Source organism: Rhopalosiphum padi, chromosome 2, assembly GCF_020882245.1.
Source record: "Rhopalosiphum padi isolate XX-2018 chromosome 2, ASM2088224v1, whole genome shotgun sequence".
Lineage (NCBI taxonomy): Eukaryota > Metazoa > Arthropoda > Insecta > Hemiptera > Aphididae > Rhopalosiphum > Rhopalosiphum padi.
In genome coordinates this window covers 188,111-209,791 of record NC_083598.1, presented here as the reverse complement: position 1 = coordinate 209,791, position 21,681 = coordinate 188,111, and the positions used below count along the sequence as shown (strand labels likewise).

Sequence of the window (21,681 nt, the reverse complement as noted above, 5' to 3'; positions counted from 1 at the left end):
AAAATTACTCACTACTAACTTGTATTTTTCAGATACTTATGGTTAATTTGGGTTATCGAATACAATTGTCAATTAATGTGGTGTTCCTTATTTTTTAATTGCAATAATATATTTTGTTTTTAAGTTACCTGAATTATTATGTTTACAGCAATTAAATATTTTGATAGGTCATTTATTAGTATGTATCTTAGGTTTTAAAATGTGAGAAAAAATATTTACAACCATAGCTATGATCATTACATTTTGAAATGTATTTTTTCTTTTCATAAAAAAATACTTATTCCAACACCATAATATAGCAATATGGCCATAATAATATTCAGTTAGCTCTTAAAACTTAATTTCCTAGTTCTAACAATATTAATTCACTCCAAAAAAAGGTTTATTTACTTACTATAAAAACTTTAAGAAAAATCACTTGCAACTATAAATTTTATTTTTCATCATTTAAAATCAAAAGTTTTTCTATTTAAGTATTGAATTGCATTATTTGTGTAGATGAAATTATAATCAAAATTTACCTTTACTACCTATAACGAATCAAAAAATGTAATAGAACATGATTCTAATAAGCATATTCATTTTCTAATGATTTGAGGAAGTAACTATACCTAACTGGAAGAAACTGATTGCTTATTATTTAATTTAATTTCTGGTTTCTACAGTTTCTAACTATACCGCTATTGATCTAAATAATTCAATTTTTTTAAATTATTCTTTGACTTTAAAATATTAATATTGTCACAGATCTTTTTGAATTATGTATACTTATTCAATTTGTTTATTCATTGTAGTTTATACCAAAGCAAGTAACATCAGGATTCATAATTGTATCATTAATTATTATAGATATTGTGTTTTAAGTGTATTGGCGTTTCAGCCAATTTAAATTTGAGTTTAATAATTTTTATTTATTATTAACACATAACCGTATAGGTAAATTGATATAATTATAAGTGAGTAAAAGTAAAAAAATATGTCTCCAAAACGATTATTACTTGCTGTTAGTTAACAAAAAGATCAAGGATACGGATGATAGAGCGATTGTGAACTTTTCAAACACACGAGAAACGACAAACAAACAATGAAAAAGATCATTAACGAGTAACTCAAGAGTTGCAAGTATAGCAGATAGCAATACCAGAAGTAGATCATTTACAAGTTACTCTATCACGAAAATCAGAATTAGAACAACACGCAACAATTTCAGCAGTCCTTTCATGAGTTTTTCAGTTCCCAGAATTACTGGGTATATTTCATTTTAACTTTTCAAAGGTACAAATAACAAATTAAATCCAATTGTTTTTATTAGAAACCACAATCAAAGTTGAAAATTGAAGCATTTTTTTCAAATGCAAGCATATTATTTGTACAAAACACAAGAGTAACATCACAGAACAATATTAATTTATTATAATATTAAATTCATAGTAAAATACATAAACATTTTTTCATTTTACCATGATTTAATATTTAAATATTAAAATATAAAATAAAATTACTAGTCAGTAATAACAAAAAAAGTAAAAAGTGAAAACATGAATAAATAATAATGATATTTATTAATTATTATTCATTAATGTATTGTTTCCATTTACATAACAAAAACCCCAATGGCCACGTTGCCAAAAAACATTCTATCAAAGTATAGGTATGGTTTTAACTTTTAGAGTTCAATATTTCATACCCTAGAAAGTAAGGATACAGTGGATCGATCAGCTAATCGAGTGTCATTTCTATATTGTTCTGTGGTGAAAGGAGTGTAGATCTAAGAAAAGACTAGTGTCATCTGACATCCTGTATTTATCCATTAAACATATAATTGGTTATGGAATGTATTAAAATATTACAAAATATACATTTCATAATTCATAATGCATTTCTAACAAACATTTAACATAATACAACAACATAATATGTACAGAAAAAACAAACGTTTGATTACATTTTTAAATTTCATTTTATTCATAAAATATACAATATTTTCATGATACTTAATATTTCCCCATGTATTAAAAAAATAAAATAAAACTGTATTAGTGGTTTATAATATTGTACAAATAAGCTACTATATCTGAACGTGCTTGAAAAACAATTAAAACAAAAACATAATTAATACAATTATATTAATTGGTCAAGACATTCAATTGATATATACATATTGTATGTATAAGTCAGTAATAATTTAAAAATTTGTATAGTAATTTAAAGTATGAAAATAATTATTTTGTATTAATTTAATTTGTTAAAAACATTATTTTAAAGAATATAAATTAAAAATACATAGTAATAAATGTTGCTGAGAGGGGAAATAAGATTTTGATTAAATAAAATGGACTAATAATTTTTAATATACATGATGATATAGAAAATAATATATAATTACGTATTTAATTTTCAATAATAACCATACATGTATTTTAAAACAAACAAAAATAAAAATTATGAATATAAGTCATAAGACAGGAACAGAATTCAAGTATATTAAACTGGTAAAAGTTTTTCTTTTTGTAAAAAGTCTATTACATGATGACAATTGTGAAAAACAAGTGCCATGAAAAAATCAGTTTTTTCAATATATTTTTATTTCAACAGTTCAATATATTATTATAATATTATTTAATCTACATTTTAGTTTTATATAAGAAAATAGTACTTTTTATTTTTATTTTACAATAAGAAAATGAATAGTTAAAATTGGTAACATCTAAAAAAATAATGCTTTTCATGTAAAAGGTACAAGGCACATTTATTTCTCTTAAAATCTAACAAAATTTTATTTATATGAAAAAAATTGCCAAAAAAACATTAGTATTTAATTACAATCTTTTAGTATTTGCTATTCTATTTGAATTCCTTAACCAATTTTGATCAACAGTCAATTTCAAATATCCTGACTAGATCACAAAAAAAAAATATTATAAAAACCTAGTTTATATTAAATTGGAGGAGGAACTATCTGTAAAAACGGGTTTAGAGGAGAAAAGGTAAATTTTCAAAATATTAATTCATGGAATGTGGATGTCATTAAGCTCTAGTTTCCCTTACGTGTTGAAAATAGCATCGTACCCTTAACAAAAAGAGCTGTCGTTAAGGACGCTGAACTAATATCACAATGGTATTCTTTGTTTTTACAAAAATTAAAAATTAAAAAAAAAAAAAACAATAATTTAGTTTGCTCAAAGATCTTGTATAGACAATATAATTATGTATACGCAAAATCGACAAACACGAACCTTAAACGGGCATATTTAACACAATTTGGTTTGAGTCACAAATTTTATAAAATTAGTCTTTATAACTAGTGTTTAATTTGAGAATTATAGAATAACATCATTATCTCACATTCCGTGTCCGGTCACCCTGTGTCATCTGCAAGGATCGAGCAAAACTTCGATCCAAGTCGGACAGGATGTGATCTCCTGCCTGGAATACTTGGGTCCCCATCCTTTGGCGAAACTGATGCGTACGGCGTTCGGGTCGACAGGTCCGACTCGCACGCCGTTTGAATAGCGTATTCGATCACCATGCGGATTGCCGGTGAATATATTTAGACAGTGGCCAGACGGTACACGAAATACTAAATAAGACTTGCTATCCGGATCGTCCAACGTCGGCGAGTTAACAAACATGGGCCAGTCACTCAGGTTATATGCCCACACACCGTCTTCTTCACGGCTTAAAGCTAGACCTGTATACAAACAATTAGACATAATTAACATCAAAATAGAGAAATTAGATCAAAATGCAGGTATTTTTCAGGGAAAAATATAGAAAATGACTAAAATGTATTATAAATCTAGACGTATGTAAAACATACCTTGTCCTATTTTAGTCCTATTCCTAATCACAGACTCTGGAGGGCCCTGCGAGGGTGAAAAATGATGTTGAGTAAGAGCAGCCAGAGACAGACCCGTGCCAAGTGGAACGTTCCAGAATACATTCACGGATTTTGTTTCGACGGGAAATAGTCGGCCGACTCGTTGCGATAGTTCCCAGTATGCCACTTTACACCATTCTTGTTCGTTTTGTTTTTCTATAAACATAAAAAAACATATCAATAATTAAACAAAACCATGTAATATTTAGTAACATGCTATTATTTAATCGAAAAGTTGTAAATATCATACATTACTGTAATATAAATATTATAAACATAAACGATAATCAAATGGTACATATACTACATAGATACTATAGTGTACCTAAATATATAGTGAATTGCATAATTTTAATTTTTAATTTAGGGGCATACGTTTGACCCCTTTATTAATTGAAAAAAAAACTTACAAGATAATTTTCAGTTACATTTTTATTTCAATATACAATTGCCATTTTACATTATTTTATTTGTATTATTACAGGAACAAATAGTATATTATTTCCATTAAGGTGAAGAGGATCAAATTAAATAAATAGAACCTACGTGGTTACATCAGTGATATAATTTTAGATTTTTCTAGAAAGTCGAACAAATTAATTTACAATACTAAACAACACTACTATAAATAACTGAAAACGTTAAAAATTTTAAAGAACACCAGAAGTTCTTTATAATTACCAGCTATGGAATATAATTATTTTTAAAACAAAATAAAATAAACGAGATTATGATAGTATTGTTATTTGTTGTTGTACATGTACGTATCCGATATCACATTTATTAATAGTTAGTACTTATATAGGTAAAAATCTTACCTATAAACACATTACACACCCACTAGTCTATAAATATTTCAACTATTATTGTGAGTTGTGACAATAATTTCCCAGTACACAGAATTACTGTGTTCAGTTTCACAAAATTATGAAAATAACTATAATCTATCAGCAACAACCAGCCAATCGGACATTGGTCATAATCAGACAGTGAAAATTGTTTTCACTCGAAAATGATGCCACAAAATATAATAAATATGCGAAGATTTTATTAAAGAAACAAACTAATATAAAACATAATAACGGTACGATAATATTACGGTATCATTAAATAATTATCCCACAGTCTTTTTTACTCCTTTGTTGTAACCGCAGAGCATTAACGACATTCCGGCAGCGTGTTTAAATTATGACGGCGGTGTCATGAGGAGGGATGACGATGATGGCAGCGTTGAAACAAAAATATAGATCCCTTATCAAACCCAGTGAACAAAAAAAAAAAGCAAAAACATATTATAGAGATCAAGGGAGCTATATAATAATGTTACAAACATGTATAACTGCCATGGCGCGGCGCCTGGTACTAACCGACGTATAATACGAACGACCAAGACCACCACCAGATGTGATTTATCCACACGAGAGCAGGTCCCGTCACAGACCCGAAATGAGTTCAACCTCCAGCAACATAAAAAAAATAAAACCAGTATAGCAGCATATGCATATAAATATAAGGGATTCTCATAACATTATTTAGTCCATCAATTGCAAGGTGACGACTATATAGTACTACGGTGTACCCGTACCCATCGAAATTCCCTCAAAGCACGTTTTTCTTGATTCCCATTCAGAAAAAAAAAAATTCAAACGTTTATCACCACACTCTCGGAGAGTACATTATTATATTATTTACCTATAGTACACAAACACACAGACCATTTAAACTGGTTAACAAATACAACTGAACAAATGATGCACAGAACGTGCGTTTGTTGGTCAACGACGATAGTCTGAGGGTTTCAGGTTTTAAGTCTACGATGATGTAGCACAGTATCAAACGGCCGCAACGATCCCAATTTCTGACGCACTATACCACCTACCTACATAGCACTATTAAAATAATTACAATAATAAAAGTAAAAACGTATTGCAATCCTTATATTACGTATCATAGAAATAATAAAAAATAATAAACCGTGATCCCTGGTCCGTACACGTCGGGCTTTCTAACACAATATAATAATATAATGATAACGATAAAACTAATAACCGAACGCACACGCGGTTTGTTTTTGGGTGCACGCGGCATTTCTGGCATTCCGATCGGCCGATGGAGCGCCGCCCACCACTCACATTCCTCAGAGACGACGAAGACACGTCCGACATCGTCCTTCTTCTATATAAACCTTTATTTATTATTATTATTATTTTTTTTTTTAAGGATATTCCATCGTCACCGTCTAACTACAATACACACTGTAGGTAACAATAATAATGGTTTGTCGGCGGCTAGTTCCTATTAGTCTTCTCCGAGAACAAACGGCAATCGTCGCTGCTCCCGTGTTTGTTTTTCCATTTCTTTCTCTCGCCCTTTACCGATCACTCGTTTCTTGATTTTTCAAGTAACATATTACATATCTACCCACCGTAGGCAGAAGAGCGCATTGTTGTAGTTTGGTTAGGTACTTAAAACAAATATTTCAATATTCAATCCTTCCGAGAGTAAAACAATATTTTTACGAGTATATAATATTATATCATATATTATTATATTACATGAATTTTTATTTTACAAACGATTTAAATTATTTAAAAAGAATTACCCATGTTATGTAAACTTGTTTGTTTTAATTTATTATCAAATCCTTATCACAAACTAATCAACGCGTGCTATAAATTATAATCAATTACACTTGAGGTTTAATTGAATACCGACAGGCGACCGAATGGAGAATATTACCTGTTAGAATGCAGTATTTTGACGGTTTTCGTTGAATACTTCTTTGTAATCTCGAAAACAGATATAAGAAAAACATTTTAACACATGTCCCTCTTGAATTGTTTGTCGTCTCACGGTTTTTCTATGCAATAAAAACGTTTGAGGCCCACTGAGGGGTTTAGTGTCCGTACGCGTGTGTTACGGACTGTATTCGTAGTTCAAATAATAGGGATTTTGCCTTTTCGCTCAACACAAGAATGATGAGTCCGTCCGCGTAGAAAATATGTGACCTGCTAAGGATATCGCTATTTTTTTGGATAAATTCAAAATAGCTAATTTGTGAATTTGATTTTAAGAACAATTGTAATGGTAAAACGATTTATCTAAGTCAAGTAGTTTATATTTTAGAATTTTTTTAAAATATAAATAATTTTTTATTAAATTAATTTGGAATATAATAACTTTTTTAAAAATATAATTTTTGCGAATTTGCCAACATGAGTATATTTCTTAAATTATTTACTCATCATATAATATTAACAATTTTTGTCATACGTTTAAGTAGCATATTTTTTTTATTTTTTTTGATCATGTCTTTCTGTTACACCCTGTATATTGTATGTTTATATACCGAAATCGAATTATGTATATCAGACGTAGCGTTTCTGAATAGAATATCGACTACCACTGCATTACATTGATGCATTTATCCTCGGCCCAGTCGGCCCGCCATTCCGTCAACAACAATAATTTAATGTATAATGTAGTAATATCATTTTTTGTTTCCCAATCTCGAATTTAACCCTCTCGTGTATAACGCGGTCCGACGAAAACTACCAAAAATATCAAAATTAAAATGTCTACGCAGAATGGTGGCGACAAATTAAGTAAAAATAATAATGATTAACTATACTACGGATATAGAAAGGAAAACAAAGGGCGAAAAATCGACAATAATTACTGCTGTCACAGTATTTACATTTTACAACGACAATGATATTTATTAAAATAGTATTATTATCTAGTCATTGTAATAACTAGTAATATACAGACGACAATATATTAATATGCTAATGAACTCGGTGTAGCGGTGGACGAGTAGGTACTCTTGTCTTTCTCGCAACCCATTCTGACGCGCACACACGTTGAGACGACCGGTTTTTCGTTATTTGTATTACACACACGGTGCAAGCCATAATATACATTTTTTCATTATTATAAAGCACAACAGCCGCCACGCGTACATTTATATATATATGTATATTGTATATAGTATATTAAACGAATTCCGCGCGTCTCTCTGATATTCTCGATCACACACACATACACGTTACACACAGTACAAGTAATATAATATAATATAAACTGGCCGCTGCTTCAGGTTCGTATGGTGTATGTGTATTTTTTATAAAGTCGGCGGCAAAAGCATTGTAATTTTCGTAATTGGCAGCCGCGGGCGTATTGTCGCAAAAACACACGGATCTCGGCGATCAAGCATGGGCGTGCCATCAAGGGGAAGGCTTGCGGGGGATCCGATTAATATAAACGCGTTTATGGCTGCTTGCCGTGTGTGTATCGGAGGCGGCGTTTTTCGTAGACACAAACGAAAATCAAGTGCGTGTGGGAAAAAACTGACGGCCAAAAATATTAGAGGGAAACGAGAAATTGACGAGTGCTTTACTTGTTATTATAATAATAATATATACATTATATTATACAGCATCTTTCTCGATTCGTGTTCAGCGTTATTACTTATCACTATTATTATTATATACCGTAGTCGTAATAACCGGTCTCGGGCGCCGATTGACGGTAGAAATAATATAATAATAACTATATCTGAGAAAAAAATAATAGAAAACTCAATATTGATCAGACAAAACTTGCAGTGGCCGAGAAATTTGACAACTGCGGTACAGAATATCACACCGTATATCATTTTATAACCGCGAGATAAGAACACGGTTTTTGTTCAAACAGTTGTTAATGGCTGTGGTGTCATGGCAAAGGGACAACGACAAACGGCGATCTAAAATCGTTCGTGACGACGTTGTCTTACATCACCACGCGTAATGATCATGGGATCGTTTGAAGATTATAATATATTGGGTCTTGGGTTGCCGACGACGAGCGAGAGCTGAGTTTCGGCGGCCGTTACTCCGAGACGAACTACGTCGGCAAGACGGCAACGAATAGCAACCGGTTCTTCTATACGAATCGAACGAACGCGCGCACAGTGGGGGACCCGTGATGAATGGCACCGGCGTGGCGGCACATGCATTGGACGCCGGCAACCCGGTCGGGCTTGGGCGCCACACAACCCGTCATTAGCAACAGCACACAAACTCCCCTCCCGACCCGATACGCGCGCGCGCAAACAATACAAATATAATAATAATATAATGTGTTTTTTCAATTATTATTCCGCCGGAGAGCCCTACTCAGGTACCCTACGGCCTACACTGGTATGGAGACCGAAGAAATCGGTATTTTGTTATGTTTGAGACGAATCTATACGGAATTTGAGTTTATATTTCTAGACAACTGTAGTCTGTAGTTTTTGGTCGATCAAAAAACGTACTGAACGTGTGCGTTTCGACGGTCACAACTACAACAGTTGTTATGGTTTTTTCTGATTTCGAGTGTTTTTCACAATGAATCAACAGCGTTGGCGTGACGTCACGGGCGCCAGCGATCGGCTCCCTGCCCGTAGCTTGTAATAGTTATTTTTATAGGTCTTTGAGTGGTGGTGTGGTGTAGTGCAGTGCAGTGCGGCGTGGAGTGTGTTACAGTGTGTGTGTAGCGTGTGCGGTTTGAAAAAAAACGAACGTCGCCAGTCTATTTACCCCCACCCAGGTCGCTCGTATCGGCAAAACACGACAACACACACGCATGTAATAGTCGTCGTCACCGGCACATATTATTATCAACGGGCCGTCACCGTCGCCGGCACCACCACCGCCGCCACCTCCATGCCATTATCATCGTCGTCGTCGTCGTCGATGTTGTCCTCCCTCTTCACCACATCGGCCGCCGACGACGCCACGACCTCATCGTAACGATAACGCGCGGTGGCGGTGCAAAGAGAGGGAGCTGCCGCCGATCATAGATCGCTGCCGCCAACAGCAGGCGCCGCTCATTACCGACGCCGCGACCGCGAAAACGATAAACACGCGCGCCAACAAATAACCCCACCGCCGCCCCAGTCTCAAGTGTATATATTTTAATATTATATTAATATATTATACTATGTATACGAGCAATAATCGATAATCCGCCGACAAGACGTATATAATATTACGATAATAAGTAATAACATTATGATTATTATAAGTGTACGGGAGGAAAGAAAATATTTTAATATTTCTATAATTTTTATAATTATTTTATGTTTACTAAATTGCACCGTCGACCAGAAACGTTAATATTGAAATAACTAATAATTATTATTTTTAAGTGACATTGTCTCGATGACAAATCTAAATTCTCTTCCCCCCTCATCTAACATTACCACCATAAGTCGAACTCGTACATCAATATGAGGCGTTTTATCCACTGGACAAAAAATCGAATAATTTTTCATTATAATTTATATTATTGTTGTTCGTACACAATCAGTGGCGAGCACTTGTTAATACAACGACGACGAATGCAATTGCCTAGGCTGCATCGCATGGAGTTCGAATTCATTTTTTTTTTTTTTTGTTATCCACGTCGACCTCGTCTCTTTCTCCCTCCCGCCCACAAAACCCCGATATATTGGTCCCGATAATAGTCCCGAGGCTATAATAACACTGTAATAATGATACATATTATACACGTGTAATATAATATATACAACACGGTGCGGTGGAAGTGGCGTGCACGCATGCCAGTGGCGGACGAACAGGCTAGAAGGTCTACGGGTAATTATGTCGTTTCCGTGTGGTCGCCACTCGTAATTAACCTTTGCCGGGTTTTTTTTAAAGTTTGGTCGGGCGCCAGTCGGTCGCGCGGGTGCACCGCAAAATGTCATCTGCCGACCCCGCCACTGTAGTGTATATGTGTGCAAGTGTAAGTGTATACATATTGTGCGTTTGTATGTATATATAATATATATAATAAATACGGAGAGGCGGCACATATGCCGAGACGCCAGGCGCCCACGACAATCGCTTCACCGCACAGTTCTCACGTTCCTATTATTTCGGCTGTCCTTCACATAAAAAAAATTATAATAAAGGTATCCCTAACATCGCCGAAATGTATCATTTATATTGAACAAGTATCGCACAACGTATATTAATATTTATATCATGCTGCAGAGGTCTGCACTATATTAAATTATATGTATAATAATAATATTAAAAACATACAAATATGTGTCTATAAATGAAAAAAGTGCTCACGAATATTTACACAAAAATCTAAAATGTATGGACTCAAGACTGTAAACTGTCACTGTAGTATAATATACGTATACTATAACTAAGTCGCATAATTTAAAATAACCTGCTAAGGACAATGGTTATGCATGAAAAAATAAATACAAATCACACTATATTATTGGAAAAAACATTTGTTTTTCCTGTGTCGTGAAAACTCATTTACTCAGCTATCCGGATTCGACATCACTACAACGACGACGATATTATTATAGTTAATTCTAATTACTACGACGTAGCATTTCCAAATAAATAATATTTCTGCAACACTAGTATGTAGTACGTGCATATTGTACACGCACACAACAATGTAACTATTAGACAAATATCTAATTACGCATTAGAGTTAATCTAAAAATCAAATAATGCTTACCGTCGCCGTCAGTGCTAAACGAGCCACGAAGTTCGTCATCATTACTATCCCAACTACATTCACTGGGTGCACGATCTGAAAATGAAAAATATTTTTTTTTATTTAACGCTGTTACAAATTTCACTCAATCCTCCGTTATTATTTTTCAAGATGTGTATAATTTATTTAATAGTTAAATTCATATTTTAGTAAATATGTTTTTGTCGACCGTAATATTATATCAATGTTTACTGTTATACAGAATAACAGCGACATCAAGTATCATAATATGTATTATACTATTATGTAACTGCAAGTCATTTATATCACATTATAATTTATTGTTGCTTAATGTTTTACCATTAAGCGCTGTTCTGGCCGTCATCGCCATTATCATATTAAACAACTTCCCATACAAAATCTGTTATCGACGACGACAATAATTCTCGTTCAGTGTTATACGATTTACACGATTAAACGAACCATTAACATTAAACATAGTTTATACTTTATAGGATGTTAATAACTCGATAGCTTTTTTTCAATTTCGTCTAAGAAAATTAGAACTTGACTTCAGAAATATATCTAACAATATCTCAGGATAGATATTACCAATGGCAGCATTTATACAATATATATATATTATAATTATATATAAACATGTTTTATATATTTTAAAAAATATAAAAATATATATTATATAAGAAACAAAACTATACGGGAGTATACTGTACAGAATATTTATACACCTACGATCAGATAGTCTGATGAAGAGAAAAAACAATCTGTAACATTTCTATTGTGTGAGAAAAAAATCTACAGACGAGGAGTTGCGGCGATGGTACATACTGCAACAGTTCTTGTGATGCTGTTTTGTATATAATTTCTGCTGTTCTCGATAAAATGACCACATTCCCGAGGAATGATTCTCCGATTCGCACTCTCCACAGGACCCATCGTCATCTGTCCTTGCATCTCTCCGCGCAACACACACTAGCGCTTACTTGTTATTTTTATAGACATCACCCAGTTTATAAACATAATTTATTTTTCATTCATCATTTAAACGTAATAATAATTTTATTGACACTTCGTTAAAGCAAATAGAAAATTATTTTGAATCTAATTTATCTAAATTAGCCAAACAAAATCATTAGATGTGACATCTCAAAACTTAGCATAATAAGAGTAATATTATAACATTGTAAATATTAAAATGAAAACAATCAACAACAACCACACATCATTACAATTAGGGCTTCAGAGGTCTATATAAATACGAAATGTTCTAAAAACAAAGTGTATTGACTTCTTAATGATTTTTTTGTGTGCCTATTATAATAGTTGACTAAAGCTGAATAACCCGACTTCAAACATGTGTTAAATAATCGATTCATATATTAATTGATGTTTTATTATAATTAAACTATTTAAAGCCTAGCCATGTAATATATAATAATTTTTATAATTTAACTTAATTTATGATATTTATAACTGAAATGATAAATAAAATGAAATTGGAAATAATAAGAGCGATTGACTCGTAGAAAAAATCGTTTAATTAATTAATTAAATAATTAAATGATACGCTAAAACCCCATAATCTTTAATACAACTCAACCCCTTCCCCACCAAACAAAAAAAATTGGAAAAAAGTTTAATAGTGTCGTCACAAAATTGGAACATAAAAAAGGCCTATTCTTCTTTCATATATATATAAGGATTATATACTAACGTTTTAAATAATCCAATGGTCATAAACATAATATATATATATATATATATTATATATTTACACAAGGTTGTTTCAATTATTATTTTTAAATTTGACTGCCACAAACGACAATAATGATAAACCATATAAACTATTTTATATTATACAACTATATATACAAAATCAACTAATTTCCAATAAAAAAACAAATTAAATAGTATTCGTATGAGTTATGAATCATATAATTCATAACAATTGCATAAACATCATCAAATACATATAATATGTATATTTACGATTAAAGTAGATATATGACTAATTATGTCAACAATTTTAATTGTGTCATGATTTAGTCGTTTAATTACTATATATATCGTTAAATACGTTGTAAATAGCCAAAAATATATTACATAAAATGTTTATTATTTTTGCACGAAATAATAATAATAGTATATAATTGTCATTAAATAGTCCATCATACAATAACAGCATCCAAATGTTTAAAGTTTAAATAGCATAATAGTTTTTCGCTATCATATTATGTAGATACTTACCTAAATTTAAATCGACAAAATGTTTACAGACTACAAGAATTTCTAAGAAAAAATTTGTTTAATAAATATTTTTACGCCTTTTATTGAACCACTAATAAATTCACAACTTTCCAAGGATAAAAAACTGCAATCAAAGTTTATACCACTCTTTGTATTTCAAATATTATTTCCACCTTACTGCATTTCACATATCTTTTTTAATAGCCCTATATTTTCCTTATTCTTTTGTTTTCACCCTCGCTATAGTTTATATTGACAATCCGGAAATTCAACGGAACTAGCAAGCTAATCTTCAAGCTTCCACTCGAACGGATTATTATTCACCGAGGTCGTTATATGAGCATGTCTAAGAGGGTGGACCGGGACAATGCACATGTACCTGCTCCGGGCTGCTGTCGCCTGCAGGATTAGGAATTTTTAAGGGGTGAATTCCAGATCGCTTTTCACCCTTCTAAGAAACACCGGAACAGTTTACAACGCTTTTATTCGGGGTAGGCGTCGTTTCAAATATACGCAACCGGAAGATTACTTTTCAGCAATTTTGGCCTCTCTCGTCAAAAAATAATAAGTACTCCTAATATTTCTACCACAAAAGCAATTTAAACTAGCGCTATAAAAATAATACTTTTGAGAATTCGTCCAATAAGATAAGATGTTTACACTATGTTAAATATGGTTGTAAGAGTTTAATTTAGTAGTTTGTTCAATAATAATTGAGAATTGTTTAAACTAAACACAGTATTTTTAGGACAAGTTGTATATATATCATAAATAATAACCAAATTAATTATTTTTTAAAAGAAACTGCCAAGAATTGTCAATAACACAACATGCTTTCATATTAAAATAACTTTACATTTGTAAATATAGGTGAGAATATGAAAAATATAAAAACAATTTAAAAGAAACGTAATTTAAATAAATTCTTGTTAATAATCATTAAAAAATAAAATCGAAAGAAACTTAAAATTTATTTAGTCATTGTAAATTAAATAATTTAAATGTATTCAACTATTTATATGTGTATTATAAAAAAATTAAAATTAAATTAAATATTTCTACTTTACTTATTAGTTATTAGTTATTATAGGGACCAGAGCTCTTCGACCCGATAAATCGGAGTGAAATTGAAAGTCACTGACGCCGTCATTTTTTGGCCTTGTGCCACTGAATTTTTTACTTTGGATAATCAAATAGTATAATAAAACGTGTACGTGTAACTCACCGAAGTATATTTTCAACACAAAACATAGCTTTTTTATTACAGTAAAGTAGTCGCAGAATATACATAAATTACAAAAGTACAAGTTTAGGTGACTATGCACAAAGTATTAAATAATAGTGTTTAAAAAAATGAACACTTACCTTCAGGTTTCAGTTTTTCCTTTACGAACCTTGAGTATGGTGGCGGAGGTCGTTCTAAAACAATACGAAACGCAACAATATAAGTATTTATACATGAATGGTGTTGTTATAATATGTATTTTCTACTCGGACCTTCCCGACGAGACCACGCAGACCGTGTCAGAAACTTTTACTAATTCATTACCTATAGGTTCTGTAATAACGTTATTATTAAAGTTCCTACAAAATAAACATAATATTGTGTGCATATAATATTTTTGGTAAAATAAGTGCAAGACCTGCAGCAGCTATTATTCACTGATAATCGCAAAATGTATTGTTATTATTATTATTATTCATTACGTCAGAAAACCGTCGTCGATTTATCAATAATAATATTATTATAATATTGTGGACGAAAAAAAATCAAAATATTATAATGTATACACAATACTAACAAATAATATATAATACCACTACAACTACCACGACACGTAATGAATATTTATGGATATCAACAGTGAAAAAACATCACAGATTTTTTTCTTCTTTCTCCGTTCTGTCGGCGTACGAGAGGACCACACAAGTTTGCATTATCCATTTGTACACGCTGGTACGCCGGCAGACTATTTATACGCCGTACAGTCACACACGCTCGCTCGGGCACACACATATACATAGATACAGACACATACACTCGTAATGGATTTTTTAGAAACTAGAAGTCCGAAGATGGATGAAGAGGAGGAGGAGGAGGTTTATCGAGAAATACGATTATTTCGTTATTTTTTTCCTGGTTTTCGTCCAACGTAAATACGACCAACGTGTGCCAAAACGTGTACAAACTATACATGTGGCGCCGACCATTATTTATAAATAAAACATAATAATAATAAAAAGCGACTCCACTTGCGCTGTTCGGGTTGCGCGCGTCGGGAGAACTATATGGACAATGATCGTCGATTTTTAAATAACCAAATGAGTTTTTTTATTTATTATTATTAGGTATTATATTATTATTTTCGTACCTTTGGCCGAAGGAATGTGATGACGGACGTCACGTCCGTAATGTAACGTACCGCCGACGCCACAGTCACACCGCAGACCTGGCGGAGAAAGACGTACGCGGTCGGAACAGTGGGCTGAGGGGGAGACGCGCGCGCGGTTGGGCGCCGTGGCGGAACTGGTGGCGCCGTTGGGTTGCGTGACCGGGTCTGCGCGCTATTTATTTCTCATCCGGCCCGACGGCGACTACGACGGCGGCGTCGGGCCAGGTGAAGTGTGACGCAATTGGATCGGTGGATAGTATTATATTATTATTAATATAGGTACACTAACTATATACGGTTTAATATACGCGAAACGGACAGAGTAAGATTTAGATGTACTTATACGTGTTTAATGACAACATAATACACAACAGCGGCGTACGAGTGAGGGATCAAAATATTATAATTTAAAATGTAAAAAAACGACAGGATGATAAAAAAACACTCATTAAGCTGCTACGGTATTCGCAAAACGTTGTTTTTTTACGAGAATTATTGGCCGCCGTACAATTAACGAAACCGGCGCCGCTCAGTCGCAATGTTCCGTTTTGTGTTTATCCCCCACTCACTCTTTCTCTCTCTAAGTACATAATGTAGTAAATAATATGCATACATACAAAATTATATTATGTAGAAATAGATGTTTATGTATATATTATTATATTAAACTGAACGTGTCAGCCGATCTTATCATTTTCTCTTATCACAACAAACACGGCGGCGAGTTCCGAGAATATTAAATTACATACTGTCTGCGCACCGTTGTGCGATACATCACATAAAAATGCCACCGCCATCATGTGCTGTTGTCTTATCAGCGATGTATAGATAGGAAATCCTGGAAAAAAGGCGCGACGGATGAAGGTTAAATTTGTAACAATATCACGGTGTGAATAAAAACAACATTCGCACAATAACAATATTACACGATGGACGAGACAAGATTCCTATAAAAATACATGTATGATTGAGAATACTATTCGTTTAGTCCAAACGGACGACTCTCAACCAACATAAGAAAACATTTTTTTAAATGATTGGTCCAATCCGTTCACCTGAGTACCCGACTACCGATAATGAGTTTTTAGAAATAGGAAAAATACGTGGATGCGAAAACTCTTAGCCGACACACAGTTAAGTGACAAAGGTTAAGATATATTACGTATAATAAGTAAGTCAAGCATAAAAGTAAAAGTGCTTACCGATTTCACATCGTCTGCTCCAGTGATACGGGTTGCAACATACCATATCAGGTTGTTTGGCCGACTGGCAGGATGGTGTGTTCTTTAGCTGTTCGACGGTCCTGAGGTCGGGCCACCGCCACAGCCGACAGCATATGACCGCCGGATCAGCGAACAGGAACGGCCGGACGGCCACACACTCAGTCGCGTCCACGCCACCAGTGTCCACGGCACGAAGCAGTGTCTCCAGCTGTCTATCATCCAGCCGCTTAAACAACGCGTTGCGGAACTGCCGTTCGTCCGACTCGATTGGCGGTGACGGGTGCGCTGATGGAAGTGATGTCGCCGTCGCTGCTACTGGTGACTGAGCGGCTGCGGCGGACGCCGAGGTCTTTTCCGTACACCTGGCTTCATTGTCTCGGCGCACCCGTGCCTTCCACAAGCGTTTAGCTAATGCCGTCCGCCTCCTCCTGAACATGAACATAAAACACGTGAACGCCGCCTCGCATTTGGTGGCCACTACTTCCGCCGACCCGCCGAACCGAATACTGCGCTGGTCCGCCGGCGACCGGCGTGACGCGCGCGCGGCGGCGGCGGCACCTTGATATGTGATCGCGGCGTGCGCACCACGTTTTCCGGACGCATCCGTGTCGGGCCGACCGTTGTCGTCCGTGCGGCGTCGTCCCAGACGATGCCGCCGCCGCCGTCGTCGTCGTTATAATGTACCACCGCCGTCAACGGCGACAACGACGACAGCTGCAGCCACGGAACTGTAAACAGTGGTCATTTCGCTCCGTAACCACGCCGGCAGCACAACAATATTATTATTACAGCAAACGTGTGATCGATACTGTTACGCACAGCGCCACCGGATTCAAACGAAATCACAGAAAACACGAACGGCGAACGACAGTGATGGTTATTAAAAAGTATATTATTATTTTTCGTAGATTCTTCCTAACACGTGACATGCAATCGGAAAGAGTCAAACCTTCGTCGACAAACAAACCAGTTACACATGATAATATTATACACTCCACACACGCACAATTATACCGAATATTTAATTATGTATTTATATATATTTCAATAATAACAATGATGATGGAAATAATAATAAATAACAACGATAATAATAATATTTAGATTATTTTTGTTCCGATAAAATATTACAGAAGCGACAACCACGGAACTATTAGTCGGCCGATCGGTACGAGACTGACGAGTAAGAGAGCCAAGCCAAACGGCGACGAGCGCACACACGGCATTTACGTGTGTGTACGTGCGTGCGTGTGTGGATTGGAATGGAACGCGGGTCGTCGAGGCGGAGGACGCGCAGCGTGTGTTCGTGCGTGCGTCGTGTAAAGAAAACGGGAATGACGACGGCCGCCGACGTCGTGGTGTAACTATGCCGCCAGCCCGGTGGTAACGTTTCACTGCCCCGCCACACCATGTGCAACCGCCACACCGACGTCGCGTCGCTGCAACACCGGCTCGCCACAGCCGTCGCTACCCGCCGGCAGCCCAGAGTACCATGTCTCCACGCACGGGGCGCCACCTACCCCGGCGCCACAGGCGAGCAGTGCGACCACGCGCGCCGAGCCGAATATCGTGGATTTGTCGAACGTGTGGTCTCTCTCACTCACTCATTCTCATTATTCCGATGTACGCGCGCACACATACACTTATATTATATGTATATGTATATTACTATTATTATTATATATATTATAATATAATATATACATCATCATCGACGCCACCGCCGCCGCACGTTTTTAATAAGACGTTCTCTCTTATTGTTTTTATTGTTTTTTTTTAATCATTTGATAATCATAATTTAGTGTGTACTAAAACGTAAAACCCCTACCTTATATATATGTTTTATGTAATATGTACCCATATAATTTACAATAGTAAATATCAGCATGGTCATTGTGTGAATTATTTTTCAAATTTTAATATCTTACTAAAGCACCAAAAATGTAATCGCTAAAAGTCTGAAAAGAGAAATTCTTTCGGTTTGCCACGGCCCACGAGTGTTTAATTTATTTTATTCCAATATAGCGGCGATATTACATAAGTCAACCTTATTACCTACCTAATAATATAATCGATTAATTCGTGAAGAAATCCTCTATACGTTTATCCCTATACCAACCAATGTTTTATAAATAATTATTCGTTTACCCGCGCAAAATTGCGTCCGTGACTCGAATTTACATTTGAATGCCACCCACCCATGCGTACACTCAGGCTCAACTGCTCAAGAAATCCTCTCTCATATTACTCATCATTCCGTTTATACATAATAAGTGATTATAGATAAATGAAATTGTATTCATTTTTCATGTACTCAATTACAAAATGTATATTAAATACAACGTTTTGTGTAGATTGAACATTGAAGGCATGTTTTTTTGCGTACCGTAGCTCATTAATATGAGCTATACAACTCATACATTGTATACAAGTATACAACATATACATGCAACAAAAACTAGAAACAATATAGTTATTATTATTTATTATAGTATGGTCAAGTGCCAATTTTACGATCATAGATTTAATTTTTAAGACAATAACGAGTATAATACTTTATTTTTGGTGAGCATTCTTAATCAACTACAAGAAAAACTTTCTATAACGAATTGTATGGGACCAAGCAGGACGGCTTGATGAATAACGGGGCTATGTGAGAAATGTTTTTTCGAGGCCTTTTTAGGACGGGAGATGGTATTTTGCGCCAATTTTGTTACTTGTAAATTGCGCCACCAGTAGGTAAATTTAAGTATACGTATGTATTTCAATAATAATACATTTGTAAACAAACAATAACATAATTTTCATAAATATAACATAGTAAGTTTGCTCACCCCCTATAAGCAGAAGCTAATGTTGGAGGTGAGAGGTTCTTAAATTAGACTTATATATATATTAATATCAGCAATCAAATAATTATATAAAAGTTTAAATAATGGATAAAAATATTGATGAAATTATTAAAAGTACCAGAAACAAAGATTTGTTGTTATTTGCAAATTTTATACATCGAAAAGTTCATAAGTCTAAAAATTGTTAGTGTTGTTATTATTTTAACTATTTATAAATTAATAAATTTAATCATTTTCTAGAATTTAAATTAACTTGATTGATCAATGATTAAAATTATAATATATTGTTAATCTGTCAAAAAAAAAATTATTATTTAGTTATTTAACAGTGGCGCTAATTACAGTTTGAATTAGGTGAATAATGGCGCAAATTACATACGCCTCTATTTAGTGGCTGTTAGTCATTATTATTTTATTTCATAGACATCTCGGGGATAATTCGATTTGAATCTGAGTCATTAATTGAATACATGGTCTATGGACCTATCTCGTTTAAGCCAAACTGTTAACTGCAGTTAATATTATATTTAGTGATAGCCGATTGGTATGAATACTATGAACTCAATGTCTCAATACAATTTAGTAACTGAGCATTTATTATTTACATACAAAAATTAATTTAATTTTTTCCGTTTGCAACGTATATTAAAAATGTCTAAAATATAATTTTACAACACGCTGCTGCCCGCGGGACCTTTCAATCCGCGAGGCCCTGTGCCACTGCGCAGTTCGAACTACCTTCAAGCCGGCCCTGGAACCAAGAGATTTCTTTCATTATAGAGAGTTTTCGTAACATAGAAAGGGTATAAAAGGTATAATAGGTTATAAATCAAACCAACCATTTTAATGTAATATTTACGTTATATATTATAGAGTTTTTCGTAGTAACGAGTTTCGTTATAAAGAATTTTCACTGTATATATTAACTTCACTTATATGACTTATATAGTGTATGTGTAGTAACTAGTAAGTACTTATACTTCTTAATAATGGTACATTTCGCATGATGTATATGCTACATAATGATAACTCTTGAAATTGGTAGTTAACAATTAAGAGCAATATATCTTGCAAGTGCAAAATATTTTGTTAGTTTTATATCAAACGCATTAAATGCTCTTCATTGTAAAAATTTGTTCAGTTAAATTAAAACACATTAACTATATCCTATAGCTCAATAGGCGTAAACTTGGGACAAGGAGGGCATTTCCCCTTCATAAGATATATAAATAAGAAGTAAGTAATATAATAATAATCAATAATATATTATTATATATTAAATATTAATATGGAAGTATATATATTTTCCTCCTAATAAATTTCCAAGTTACGCTTAAATTCAAAAAAAAAAAAATTATTAATAAAATTTAATTATTATAAACCATAAATTTAATAACTATAATTTGACGATTTATATTTTTTATATTAACATTTTAGATTCTGAACGAAGTGATGATTGTATTGATTTTACAACGATCTGTGTTTTTTTTTACGTCTGTTATCACGTTTTGGAGTAGAAATAATGCTTTGACAATTGACTTCAGCCCTCTTTGAAAAAGAAAATTCATCTA

At 33.6% G+C, this 21,681-nt stretch overlaps 1 protein-coding gene across 1 annotated transcript; it reads right to left on the bottom strand.

Annotated features, from left to right (window-relative positions):
• Nucleotides 1–1,856: 1,856 nt before the first annotated feature.
• LOC132919712 (mothers against decapentaplegic homolog 6) lies at nucleotides 1,857–18,720 on the bottom strand. The gene is made up of 5 exons (XM_060981502.1): nucleotides 17,238–18,720; nucleotides 15,008–15,061; nucleotides 11,396–11,470; nucleotides 3,821–4,036; nucleotides 1,857–3,691 (listed from the first exon to the last, which is right to left on the bottom strand). Exons 1-5 carry the CDS (start codon nucleotides 17,698–17,700, stop codon nucleotides 3,369–3,371), a joined length of 1,131 nt encoding a protein of 376 aa, XP_060837485.1. The 5' UTR covers nucleotides 17,701–18,720; the 3' UTR covers nucleotides 1,857–3,368.
• Between the last annotated feature and the right edge of the window lie 2,961 nt (nucleotides 18,721–21,681).

Bases quoted from the DNA above. Each gene is read 5' to 3' on its own strand.
- LOC132919712 (XM_060981502.1), bottom strand. From the start codon at position 17,700: ATGTTCATGTTCAGGAGGAGGCGGACGGCATTAGCTAAACGCTTGTGG. The intron at 15,062-17,237 runs GTAAGCACTTTT...GTATTGTTTTAG, and splicing joins GAGCAGACGATGTGAAATCG to AACGACCTCCGCCACCATAC. The intron at 4,037-11,395 runs GTAAGCATTATT...TTATGTTTATAG, and splicing joins GTTTAGCACTGACGGCGACG to AAAAACAAAACGAACAAGAA.